Source organism: Alexandromys fortis, unplaced genomic scaffold, assembly GCF_014885135.2.
Source record: "Alexandromys fortis isolate MF-2015 unplaced genomic scaffold, M_Fortis_MF-2015_v1.1 scaffold_12, whole genome shotgun sequence".
Classification (NCBI taxonomy): Eukaryota; Metazoa; Chordata; class Mammalia; order Rodentia; family Cricetidae; genus Alexandromys; species Alexandromys fortis.
Genome location: NW_026067937.1, coordinates 19,850,998 through 19,863,909, shown reverse-complemented (window position 1 = coordinate 19,863,909; position 12,912 = coordinate 19,850,998). Strand labels below are relative to the sequence as shown.

The 12,912-nt window shown below is 49.7% G+C and overlaps 1 protein-coding gene across 3 annotated transcripts in view; it reads left to right on the top strand.

The window, feature by feature from the left end:
• Positions 1–4,678, top strand: part of Capn9 (calpain 9) — a 30,886-nt gene extending 26,208 nt beyond the window's left edge. For all 3 annotated transcript variants that reach the window (XM_050147044.1, XM_050147043.1, XM_050147042.1), the window contains 3 exons: positions 716–832; positions 2,193–2,251; positions 3,260–4,678. In XM_050147044.1, the coding sequence (XP_050003001.1) occupies positions 716–832; positions 2,193–2,251; positions 3,260–3,286 (203 nt within the window). In that variant the 3' untranslated portion in view covers positions 3,287–4,678. The remainder of the gene's footprint in view (positions 1–715; positions 833–2,192; positions 2,252–3,259) is intronic.
• Positions 4,679–12,912: the final 8,234 nt, after the last annotated feature.

The following is a 12,912-nucleotide window of genomic DNA, read 5'->3' as shown; positions in this document are numbered from 1 at the left end:
GAAGAAGAAGAAGAAGAAGAGAGAGAGAGAGAGAGAGAGAGAGAGAGAGAGAGAGAGAGAGAGAGAAAGTGAAAAAGGTTCTGGAATAAACTGCAGTGAGAAGAGCTCCGGTGGTCACGTCATCCTTGCGGGACGAGGGTGGCCATGACACCCATGGACTTCCAAATGCTCCTGTGCGCATGCAGACAGGCACACACCTGGAGTTACAGCGGGGAATGAATTCCACTCCCGAAAACATGTGTTAAGAAGCAGAGCAATGAAGTCAGACCCAGATGGAATTCCAACTCATCCAGACTATCTGATGAATGAGAAAAACAAAGGCCAGAGAAGAGGAGCCATGTCCTGTGGTCGCGAGGGCATCTCCAGGGCCGCGCTGGCCTCCAGTGTGCATGCCACCTCTCTCTAGTATGATGTGAGGAGTGAGTCCCTACACAGCACCCCTCCTTGAGGGTGGTATCCCCCTCAGGAGATAGCTACAACACCCTGGATCTTAAGGGTCTTGAGAATACCAGTGGACTGGGGCGATGGCTCAGCCATCAAGGTACTAACCACACTACACAAGGCCCGGGTTCCGCCCGTATTCTCACACATGAACATCCACATGAACACACACACACACACACAAACTCACTTCTGTGACTCTGGAGACCCCAAAGCTGTGGGTTCACTATGGGACTCGGTCATCACAGGTCCTGGGTCTCCTGTCCCTCTGCAGGCTTTCAGCTAAGTGGCCATCTCCTGCAGCTGATCATCCTCAGGTACACAGACGAGAGCCTCCAGCTGGGCTTTGATGACTACCTCAACTGCCTGGTGCGGCTGGAGAACGCAAGCCGTGAGTGTGCGGGGGAGGGGTAGTGAGTGTGCAGGGGAGTAGTGAATGTGCAGGGGACCATGTGTGTGCAGGGGAATAGTGAGTGTGCAGGGGACCATGAGTGTGCAAGGGAGCCAAAAGTGGACAGGGGAGCTGAAAGTGTCCTTGGACCCCTGGGGGCATGCAGTGCCCAGCTCCGGGTCTCCAGCCCTCATCTATGGGTATATAAGAAAGAACCCGGGAGCCGGGCGGTGGTGGGCGCACGCCTTTAATCCCAGCACTTGGGAGGCAGAGGCAGGTGGATCTTTGTGAGTTCGAGACCAGCCTAGTCTTCAGCGCTAGTTCCAGGACAGGCTCCAAAGCTACAGAGAAACCCTGTCTCGAAAAACAAAAAACAAAAAACAAAAAAAAAGAAAGAAAGAAAGAAAGAAAGAAAGAAAGAAAGAAAGAAAGAAAGAAAGAACGAACGAACCCGGGGAAAATATGGTAGATCTAGGACACAGAGGGGCACCGTGGGGTCTGTGAAGATAACTGTGCTCTGTCCTCAGCTGAGAGATGGAATATGAGTGGCTGTAGGAGACTATGTCCTGTGGCTGCCATTTGTCACACACCTACAGGTTGCTAAGGGCTGTAAGCAGGCAGGGCTCATGCCACTTACTGAGGAAAGGCCCCATTTCAGATCGAGTCTCCTCATAGAACATTGCCCCTCACCTGCTGCTGTCCCTCCGAAAGCCTAGACACAGACTCGATCATTTTACCAGAGAGTAGGAAGGCCTGTGTATACGTACTCTAAAGAGGTGGTTCATTGTCATACTCTCCCCCTACGAATATCCCTGGAGAGTGGCCAGTGTGTCCAGGGCGGCTCAGCCATCCTCTGTCCCTTCTGCTGCAAACAAACATAAAGCCAATCCTTGTGGCTTTATAATCACCATGCATTTTACACCCCTGGAAAAAAAATCTTAGCTAATCTTCACCACTATGGGTTGCCCAGTCCATAGTGAAGTGTCCAGGGTAGTGAAAGAACGTCACCATTGCTTGGTAGACTCAGCATCCAAACAGGTCCATACTGCATCTGTGGAGTCTCCCTTCTCTCCTTGCTGCTCTGGGACAGCCCTCCTCCTCCTCCTCGTTAATCAACGTTTGGCTGTATCTCTTCTGGAATGGGAGCCTGGCTTCCAGAGAAGACAGTCATTTCTCAGGTCTCTTGGGCCAGGACTTGAAGCCCGTTGAAGCCCCTTGGACGGTCTCCACCTTGCCAGGCAGGGAATTTGATCTCCATTAGAGGGCGCAGCTACCCACAGACTTTCCAGTGGTCCAGGAACCCTTAAACCTGTCCAGGGTCTTGTCTCCATCCAATGTGACACTCCCTCCCTTCCACCAGGGGTGTTCCAGGCTCTCAGGATAAAGAACAAAGACATCATCTGTCTCAACATAAACGAGGTACGGCCAAGCGGACCCCAGCTAGGGCCCGGCAGAGTACGAACACTCTGTAATCCTTACCCCAAACCCCCGGCAGGGCTAGCACTCACACTGGGCGATTACAGCGTAGAGGCTGGTGTTTCCGTTGGCTCGGCAGTCGGTAGGACCTGTGCTGCAATCCTTTGAGCTGTGGGTGTCTTTGTTGCACTCGCATCCGCTCATGCTTTGCCCAGGGAAGCAAGCACACGTGGAGGAAACAGAACATTCCATGCAAATGTGAGCAAGCCTGGGTGGAAGAAAGGAAACACTTCCGGCTGCTTCTGTAGCGGTCCACTTTCTCACAAAGAGCCTGAGCTGTCTGCCTGCTTCTCTTTCCCTCAGCTCCACTGTGGATTTTCACCTTTATCTGAAAGAGGGAGGGTCACCAAAAAGCAAGCTGCCCTGCCCAGGAGGTCTCTGGGAGGCTGCCCCCTTCAACACAGAGAAAATATTGTCATCTCTCTGTTCTCAAAGTTCATCTAGCCTTTAAAAAAAGATTCACCTGGCTGGGGAGATAACTGTGTGCGAAGTGCCTGCTGTACAAACAAGAGGACCCAAGTTGGAGCGCCCCCTCCCGCGCCCCCATAATCATGTAAAAAGTCGCCTTTGGTAGCACATTCTGTAATCCAAGCACTAGGGCCTGAGGCAGGTGGATCTCTGGGGCTCATTGGTCAGTATGGGCAACTAGTGAGCTCCAAGTTCAATGAGAGACCCTGTCTCAAAATATAAGGTAGGAAGGAGAATGCCTGATATCAACTGTAGGCATGCCTACATACATGAAATAATTATATATTTTAATTTATATAAATCAAAACACACCTGCCAAATTTGTTTTAATTTAAATATTTTTAAAAAATGGTTTCATGTTGAGTCAGAAGTCCAAATTTGTAGGGAGAATGATCAGCAGAGGACATGTGACATAAACTGAGGCTACTCCCGTGCTAGACCAGACTTGGAAGGGTAAGCCCTCGTCTCTCTCTCTCTTTCCAGTTCATCGCCTTGACCATGAACATCTGAGATTGCACCGGGACGCCGTCTGTCCTTCCGATACTCACCTTCTAGACCATGAGAGTCAGGATGGTTATTGGAAGGCCATTGTCCCCACTGCTCTCTCCCTGCCTCACACCACCCCCTCCCCTCTCCACGGTGATCTAGAAGAATCTAAAGGAATTGGCTGTGTTTTCTGATTCTGATATTTTCTGTAAAATCATTTCTTCACAAGAAGCAACGGTGCCACTGTGCCATGCATACACGTATAGCTATGTGTAGGTGCGCATGCGTGCAGCTGCCCTCAGGAGCCAGAAGATCCTCTCAAGCTGAAGTCGTAGGCGGTTGGGAGCTGGGCGGCCGGGGTGCTAGAGACCTGGGTCCCCTGCAAGAGCAGCACGGGCTCTTGCCTGCCAAGCCCTCTCTTCAGCCATCCCACCCTGGGTTTTGGCTTGTTTCGGGTTGTATTTGGTTTTTGTTTGTGAGGCAGGGTCTTTCATCTGAAACCCACCAGATGGGATAGGTTGGCTGGCCAGTGAGTCCTAGGGATCTCTCTGTTTCACACCACCAACTTTGCCTTTTTAAAAGGAGGCTTCTGAGGATTAAACGTAGATGCTCTGGCTTGAGAGGCAAGCACTTTACCTGCTAAGCCCCTCCCGGCCTTTTCATTCTAACTTTTAAGAGCATTTGTAACTTACTTATTAAATGAGATGTATGTGTGTAACAAGGTGCAGGTGAGTGCAGGTGCCTGAGCGGTCAGGGTGCTGGATTCCCTGCAGCTGGAATGGATTATAGGCATCTGGGAACTGCCTGAGGTGCATGCTGGGAACTGCACTCTTTTAAAGACAAAGTCTCACCTATGCAGCTCTGGCTGGTCTCAAACTCAGAGATCCACCTGCCTCTGCCTCCGCAGTGCTGGAATTAAAGGTGTGCCCCCAGACCTGGCCAGCCCTTTTAATTGTTCTTAACCCATGAGCCATCTTTCCAGCCATCACTACCTAAACATTTTTTTTCTCTCCATTTGGAGAAATGACTCGGTGGTTAAGAGCAAGAACTGCTCATGTCAAAGACTGAAGTCGAAGTCTCCACGCTCACAAGGGGGCTTCACAGTCACCCGCCATCAATGTCTGCTCCTCAGAGTGGTTTCTAGGCTTGACCCCATCACAGCCCTGTCGTCAGACCAAAAGAACACACACACGAGGCATAGAAACTGTCTCTAAAGGTTCTTAGACTTTTTTCCTCTGGGCACTGCCTGGCGCAATATATAGAACCAACCCCTGGTATTTGAAATTTGAAGTTGGCTCCAAACTCCCCCAAATCCTATCCACTGAGAGGCCAGGGTTTGAGAAAAACAGGGCATGTGACTTGGGCAATAGTACCAAGTTCACTGGTGCCAGCCCAATTCTGGGCCCTGGATCTTTGGTGAGAACAAGGCGTCATTCTACCGAGAGCCAAGAGTGCCTGCCAACTGCCAGGGTGAAGGTTACCCACCACCACAGCTGTGAATCGGTAGTAGGTTGTGCTGGCTACCAGTGTGACGTGGGCATGTTCCCAGCCCTTGAGCTTTTCAGAATGGAGAAAGAGAAGGAGAGGAGAGAGCTCAAAAGACTTTCAAGGCACATGAAGTGCATTGGAACACTCCTAGGGACAAAGCCAGGTTCATTGTCTGCAGGGGAAGCTTTGTTCCTTCCAATGAGAGGGAACATCCAGAGAGGCACTGGTGCCTCTGGGAGCAAATACAAGATAGCATAACAGAAGCAGCTTTAAACCAGTGCTTCTGTGCTCTCTGAGACCTCGGCCATGCCACTCTGAAGTCTTCAAGCACCAAGGCTTGAAGGCCAAGCCAGGGGGAGTCTCCTGGTCTAACCGAGTGATGGAGATACTGGGAAGAAGGGGGAGAGAATTGCCTCCCCCCCTCCCTGACAGCTCAGAGAACTGACTAGGGAAGATGTCTAAAAAGGTATCACACACAGAACCTGGCTTCCAGAAGCTTCTCAACTCTCTCCTTCCCATCACAATCGGCCATTTTAGGTGTTAGCAGATTTTATTCACTATATGGACTTGGTTCTCTTGCCCCCCAGAGTCTACCTCCTGCATTGTGGGTTTTATCCCCATGGTCGTTTCCCATCACTCTTCATCAGGGCGGCGCCAGCCACTTGAAACGGGGGCGTCAGTGAGATCCATGTGAGATCTACAGTCACAGCCCCCGGTCAAGTCCCCTCTGTGACACTGATTCTTTTCACGCCCTGGCTGTCGCCTGCCTCCAGCCCCTCTCTCTGGTCCCCTTGGTGCATTCACCTGCCTCTGCCCAGGTTTCCTGGGGGTTCCTCTCAGCCCCTCTGCATTTCTGGCTAAACGTCCTGTAGTTTAAGTCACCATTCTGCTGTTGTCTGGTGTGTGAGCTTCCGTGTTCCTTGTCTGTACACCACAGGAGAGGAGCTGTGTCTGCATTTCCATCCCTCACCCTGTGGAGTCATCCTGGACGCCTCAGCCCCTCTCTACCTTAGTTTTTGAGACAGAGTCTCTCTCTAAATTTGGAACTTTTCATTTGAGCTAGACTACTGGCCAATGAGCTCCCAAATCCACCTGGCTCTGCCTCCAAGAGCTGGGATTAGATAGCTTAGGTCCTCAGGGTTTGCACAGCAAGCCCTTTACCACTGAGACCCTCCGTTTCTACCTTCTTAATACTTAGAGTAAGGATTAGATTTCAACACCAGAAACCTTGGGGCACACGTTGAAACCACAGATTCAATACAAGGTATAACTTCTAGATGTCTCTTCCTCCTTTCGATATATTAAAGACGTTGCTCCAGTTTCTCACAGCTCATACTATTTCTGATGAGAAATCTGTTATCATCCTGACTTTTGTCCCTTTGTGTGCACTTTGTTCTTGTGGTCGGGCTTCCTTGAACATCTCCACCCTATGGCAGTAGCGAGATGAGCCCCTGTGTTCTCTGTACTTGCTGTCCACTGATGTTCCTGGGTTTCTGTTTGTTTATAAGTTTATGGCTTTTATTAAAGTTTGAAATGGGTTACTTCTTTCAAGCATTTTTTTATTACCCCACTTCTGTTTTGGGTGTAGAGATACATGAAGGCACTTGAACTTTTCTGACAGCTTGTATGGTCTCTTATTCATTTATTTTATTTTATGTGTGTGGATGTTTGGCCTGTATTTACACATGTGTTCATGTGAAGAATGCCTGCAGAGGTCAGAAAAGGGTGTCAGAACTGAAGTGACGGGTGGGTGACAGTAACCATGAGGGTGCTGGGAACTGAACCTGGGTCCTCTTGCTTTTTTGTATTTCCTTCCTTCCTTCCTTCCTTCCTTCCTTCCTTCCTTCCTTCCTTCCTTCCTTCCTTCCTTCCTTCCTTCCTTTCTGTTGTCACTTTTTCTTTTTAAAGATTTCTTTTATGTCTACGAGTGTTTTGCCTACATGCGTGAATGTGCACCATTTGTGTGCCTGGTGCACTTGAAGGTCAGAAGAGGGTTTCGAGCCCCCTGGGACTGGAGTCACGACTGGCTGTGAGCTCCCATGTGGGTGCTGGAAATTGAACCTTAGTTCTTGGTAAGAGCAACAAGTGCTATTAGCTGCTGGGCCAACACTACAGCCTTCACCTGTTTTTCCCAGTGTTCCATTCTATGACTTCTTCTGTTTTTCATTTTCTCTGTCTGCTTCTCATTGTGTAAGATGCATTTTCTCACCTAAGCCTGTGTGGTTTCCATCTCCTTGGGTCGGCTTAGGTTTTCTATCTTTTCCCTGTCTCTGTTCCATCTTCCCCCTAGCTTTGTGTACACACAGAGCACTATAGAGCCCTATCTGTGCCCTTGTCTCTCAATCCACGCTCTGGCTCAATTCTGGGTCAGTTTAAATGATTGATTTCCCCTGCATTATGGGATGTGTCTTCCTGCTTTGTCTGCATGACTGAGCACTTTTAATTGATTGTGAATTTTAGCTTGGTTGCTAAATATTTTCACATCCCCATAAATGTTATTTACCTCTTAAGAGACACAGGTTATTGGAAATCAGTGGGATCATTCTGTGTCTTGATTTTAAGTTTTGCCACCTGGGACCACAGCAGCATCTAGTTTAGAGTCCACTTTCCCCTCTGCTCAACTCACAGACAAAAATCCAGTATAAACCAGTTAGTTTTAAGGTCTTTCATCTATTAAAAATTATTTTTAAAAATTATTTAATTTTAAGTTGTATGTGTATGGGTGTGCTCCTGAGCGTGTGCACCATGTGTGTGCAGGAAGCCTTGGAGGCCAGAAGAGGGTGTCACAACTCCTAGAAGTGGAGTTACGGGTGTTTGTGAGCCACCACGTGGGTGTTGGGAACAGAATTTGGGTCTTCTCCAGCATCCTTCTCTCTTTTTTGACCCAGTCTTATGTAACCAATCTGGAACGTGCTATGTAGCTGATAATGACCTTGAAACTCTGATCCTCTGTTTCAAATGCTAGGATCACAGACATGCATGACCAAACTTGGGTTCTGTGGTGTGGGACTCAAACCCAGGGCCTCAAGTCAATCTCTCTCTACCAACTGAGCTACATCTCTTTCCCCAGAGGTCTGTAATTTTAAATCTCTTTTTTCAGGTAATACAACATTTTCACTGTTCTGGGTTTAGGAAGCCTTTAGAGGCTATTATTAACTCTACCACATTTTCTGGCTCTCCCCCCACCCCCTACCAAATTCATTTCTGTCCCCTACATGAGAAACATTGGTGCTCACTAGCCCACACTTCCAGCTTCATCAGGAGAACTGGAACCGTCAAACACACTGCCTTTTCCAGGTTCCTAGCATCCAGACCAGTCCTGTCTCTGCCCAAATGCTGTGCTGCCTCACCAACTGTCAACGGCCCCATCGTCAGGTCTCTGCTTTCTCGATTTCTCCCTGGGCGTCTCTCTGATTGAGATGCCCCCACAGGGAGCGGGCTGCCAAGGTGCCTGTAGTTTATAGATCCCTCACTTGGTCATGCGGAGTGGGGAAGGTGGGTCTGGTTGTGCTGGCCTCTTCTGCTATCTCAGGATAAAGAGGAATTGATAATGCAGAGGGGATGCCTTTAGGACTTTGGTTTGAGGGCTGAGAAAGCTACATGCTAGCCTCTGCAATGTGAAGGAGAAGAATTCAGGCGGTGTTCTCAAGATGAGCACATGGACAGAAGGTTCATGGGAAGAAATGAGCACCCTTCATGGGTCTCTGGACCTCCTTTCTCTTCGGCAACTTGATGCAGAGCCGCAGAAGGGCAGCTGGCAAAGCAAGAATGGGTTTTGTAGAGAACATTCTCAGTGGGAACAGGAGGGTGCAGAGCTCAGGGAAGAAGGCTGAGAACTGGTTCTTGAGAATTCTCTTCAAAGTGATCCCTCTAATGTTGGGTCTCCATGCTGCTCCGTCAGTCCAACAAGAACCCTCCCACCGACATATTGACCGTCCCTACATCAGATCAAGTTCCTCCTCTACTGCCCCCACCACCAGGGGACGTCTGTCCACTCTAGTCTGCTGACTTGTGTTAGCCAGCATGCCCCCTTCCTGCTTTTAACATGTGTGTGTCTATGTCTACCTGTATGTGTATCTGTGTATATATCTGTATGTGTGTGAGTGTCTGCATATGTGTGTATCTCTAAGTGTTGTGTGTGTCTGTCTGTGTGTATGTCTGAGTGTATATCTGTATGTATCTCTGTCTTTTTTTTAATATTTATTTATTTATTATGTATACAGCATTCCTTCCATGTATGCCTGCAGGCCAAAAGAGGGCACCAGACCCCATTACAGATGGTTGTGAGACACCATATGGTTGCTGGGAATTGAACTCAGGACCTTTGGAAGAACAATCAGTGCTCTTAACCTCTGAGCCATCTCTCCAGCCACTGTATGTATCTCTGTTTGTGTGTCTATGTGTGTCTGTATATCTCTGTATGAGTGTGTGTGTCTGTGTATATGTGTATCTCTGTATGTGTCTGTGCATGTATCTCTGTGTTTGTATGTCTGTATATATCTATGTGCATGTGTCTGTATGTAACTCTTGTCTTTGTGTGTCTGTGTATATGTGTATCTTTGTATGTGTGTCTGTGTGTGCATGTATCTCTGTATTTGTGTGTATCTGTATATGTGTGTTTGTGTGTGTGTGTCTGTATGTGTGGGTATGTGGCCTGTGTGTTTGTGTATGTGTGTCTGTGTGTGAATGTGAGGAGGTCAGAGCAGGGTGTCAGTTACCTTGTCTCTGTATCTGTGTTTATTGTTATCTAACTTGAGAGTCACAACCTGTGTCCCCAAGGCAGGTCTGGCCATGCATCCTCAATAAGCCGGTGAAAAGAGCCACATTAAAGTGGAAAGCAGGAAAGGGGATTTATTGAATGTGGCCATACTGGGGAGAGGGACAAAGAGTGCCAGCAAGCCCTGTCTCCCCCAAGTCCAACTTCGTGGTCTTGAAGCGAGATCAAAATTTAAAGAGGGCCAAGAACATGCATGTCTAAGTAGCCACTGTCAAGATGTGGTCCTGCCCACCATTGACCCGTCATTGTCTAGATATCAGTCTCGTCCTGCCAAGTGGCCTGATTAAGTTGTTTGAACTATGTGAAACCTCTTTCCAGGAGACAAGCCCTCCTCCAGCTGGTATCTTTTCTGCCAGGCAGGTGACATTATTGCCTTGAGGCTCCGGTCCTCTGGCTTGCAAAGCAAGCGCTCTCACCCACTAAGTCAGCTCCCCAGCTCTACATCTCGTTACTGCTGGTTTGTTAAACTGGCCTGTTAAGGACAGGTGACTAAGCCTTGCTCACTAGGGCTGCCAGTGCATAGACTGACCTTGACAACCCCCATAGTGTTTTGACTCCGTCTCTGTGGATGATACCCAGGGCTGACTGTTACACGCCTTCTCAGGCTCTAGGTCATAGACCTGCCTGTTTCCAGCTGGGCCTCTGACATTGTCAGGGACAGAGCAGTATCCACCCTGCCTACCCTGCATCAGGCTCAGCGGGGAGGAGGGCCAGCTGTATCCCATGTGTGTCTGCAAAGTGCTGTGTGCTCCCTGAGTCACGGGACCAGACATTCCATTAGAATCACGGCTGGCTTCGGGCATCTCTGAGCAGAGCCAGCTGGTGCGGCATCTACGGCCACCTGTTTCTAGGTGCATCTGGCCCAGTTTTGGCACCAATAAGAGGTGACTGCTGCCAGAACCCCAGGGCCTGTTGCTGGGGGAGAAAAAGGCCACTTATAGCTTTGTTTTATTCACCCTGGTGACACCGTCTGGCTCCTAGACACTCAGGGATGGTTTGTCAGTTTTCTCTACAAAAGTGTGTCTTTCCCTGTCCTTCAGCACAAGGTAGGAATTCAGGAACAGGCCGTTTGAGGCCAGGAAACTCAGCTTCCCAGGCTGGGCAAGCTGACATCTGCCTCTGAGGGCAGAGCCCTTGTACTTCTGGGTCCTCCCTACTTAAGTCTGTTGCTAGCTTTAGCAGCTCGAAAGACAGGCTCAGCCACCATCCTCAGCTGCCAATGACAGAGGCAAGTCCTAAAAAAAGGTGTCTAAAGGAGATTTAATCACCGTGGCCACATTAAGAGAGGAACAAGTGACCAAGCCCATCTCTGAAATATACTGAGGGCAAGAACTAGGCAGTCCTAGTCCAGGTGTGGTCCAGGTCATCACTGATCTGGAGCTGTCTCAGCTCCAGTCTCTTCCAAGATGGTCTGACAATCTGACAGAACTGTGTGAAACCTGAAATCTGTCAAGAGAAAAGCTCCCCCTCCAGCTGGCACCGGACTTCAACCTTCTACACTGGGCATCAGACTCTTGGGGGAAATTCCAGTTTCTTGGCATCCATGATTTCAATAGTTGGTGGACAAGAAGAGGGCACAAGTGTCTCCGGAATATTCGCGTTCCTGCCGGCACCAGTAAGGAAACCCTTTGAGAGCCGGTCCCATCCTCTGGGAACCTGAAAGTACTCAGAGGCCTGTGAGAGAACTCAGCTTCTCTGACACCTCTGGCGGCTGCAGGTGACTGTGCCTCTATTCCTTAACTGAAGGGACTGCAGGGCAGGCCAGGACCAGTGCTCAGTCCCTGGTTCTGATCCTCCCGTTCTCAGCATGCTGCTTCAATTGTCTGACTCATCCAGAACCTTCTGGGTCTAGCGGCCTGGTGACTCTGCCCTGCAGGAACTGTTCCCCACTTTGCTTCACCCCAACCCAGCCATGCCTGCCCTTCCCCCTTCAGGGTCACACTCAGCGCTGGTGTTCTGGGCCCCCAGGGGAAGGCAGCTCAAGGCCTACTGAGGCCTGGATGTAGGAGGCTGAGGTAGCAGCTATAGCTTCCACCTTGATGGACAGGCAGGCCATGGGGTCCCTAAGAAGTTCCAAAGTAAACAATCGAGTTTTGTTTTTTTCCACTTTAAACTGAACCATCAGAACTGGATCACAGCTGGGGAGCAGATGGAGCATCTTTTCCCTCCACTATTGACTCCAACCATCTGAGTGACACTCCCATTTCCTAATGGGGACTTGCCTCTCCAGCACACACATCTGTAAGCCCAGGCACCTTCACACTCCTGGTAAGGAAATGGAGGTGCTCCCTCCCTGCCCCTCCTATGGCCCCACAGTGGACATGGCCCAGCCAACCTCCACCACACAGGAGGTTGGCAAGCCCTGAGACAGTCTGCAGCAACGAGCCTCGATACCATGGCCTGCAGCAACAAGCCACTATACCATGTGGGACATCTTCCCAGTGCCTGATGGAGACCCCAGCCCAGAGAGGGTCACATTCCAGTGGGCAAATAGTCAAAGACACTCTCCATCCTAACTAAAGAACAGCCATGCTGTATAATGTGACTTGGTCATTCTGACCCTCAAGCAGAGACTGTTGTCAGTTGGTTTGGGTTAAAATCCATTCCAGAAAATTCAAAAATAGATGCATGAGTCACCGGTGATGTTTGGAGGCAGAAAGCAGTTTGCTGGGAAGAGACCCAGATGGCTGGTGACAGGGACCTGGCGAGTTTTGTCCGGCTGTGTCCTTAACAGCCATCTGAGCTTCTCGTTTGTGTTGGCTGCAAAAGGCGGGTTTTGCTGCAGTTAAGCCATTTCTCTGAAGGCTACTAAGATGGATGTCACAGAGTCCCAAGGGCAAGGAGGGCTCCAGGGAACCTGCCGTCAGACTGTCAGACATATGAGACCTGCTGTATGCCAGCCCTGGGTCTGCATGTTAGCTTCATCCCTGTGCCATGTCACAGAACTGCCGTTTCACACAGACAACAGGTAAGGAGCCTCGGGAAGTGACGCTGAGTGACTCCCAGGCGGCCTAGCGAGAAGCGGTACTGAGAGACAACACTCATCTATGGGACATTGAATACCTCACCCTGTCACCTCATGCGGATATGATGCAGGGCTTTGGCGAACGCTGAGGTTCCAGCAGAGTTCATGGATGACATCTCCAAAGTGGCCTTGCAGAGTGACTGGGCCAGAGTCTCAGAGCCTGGGTCACCAATGACAACGAGGGGAGAAGGGAGGTGTCCCAGACACACGATCTAGTGAGGACATTGATCACAGAATGCCAAGTCAGCTCTGGCGGCTTTGATAAGAGATAGACAGCTAGGCTTGCTTCTATGGAGCCATGAAATCTCGCTCTCTCACAAGAGTGTGACAAGCAAGAAAGTCAGAGGCCCCAAGCAGAGC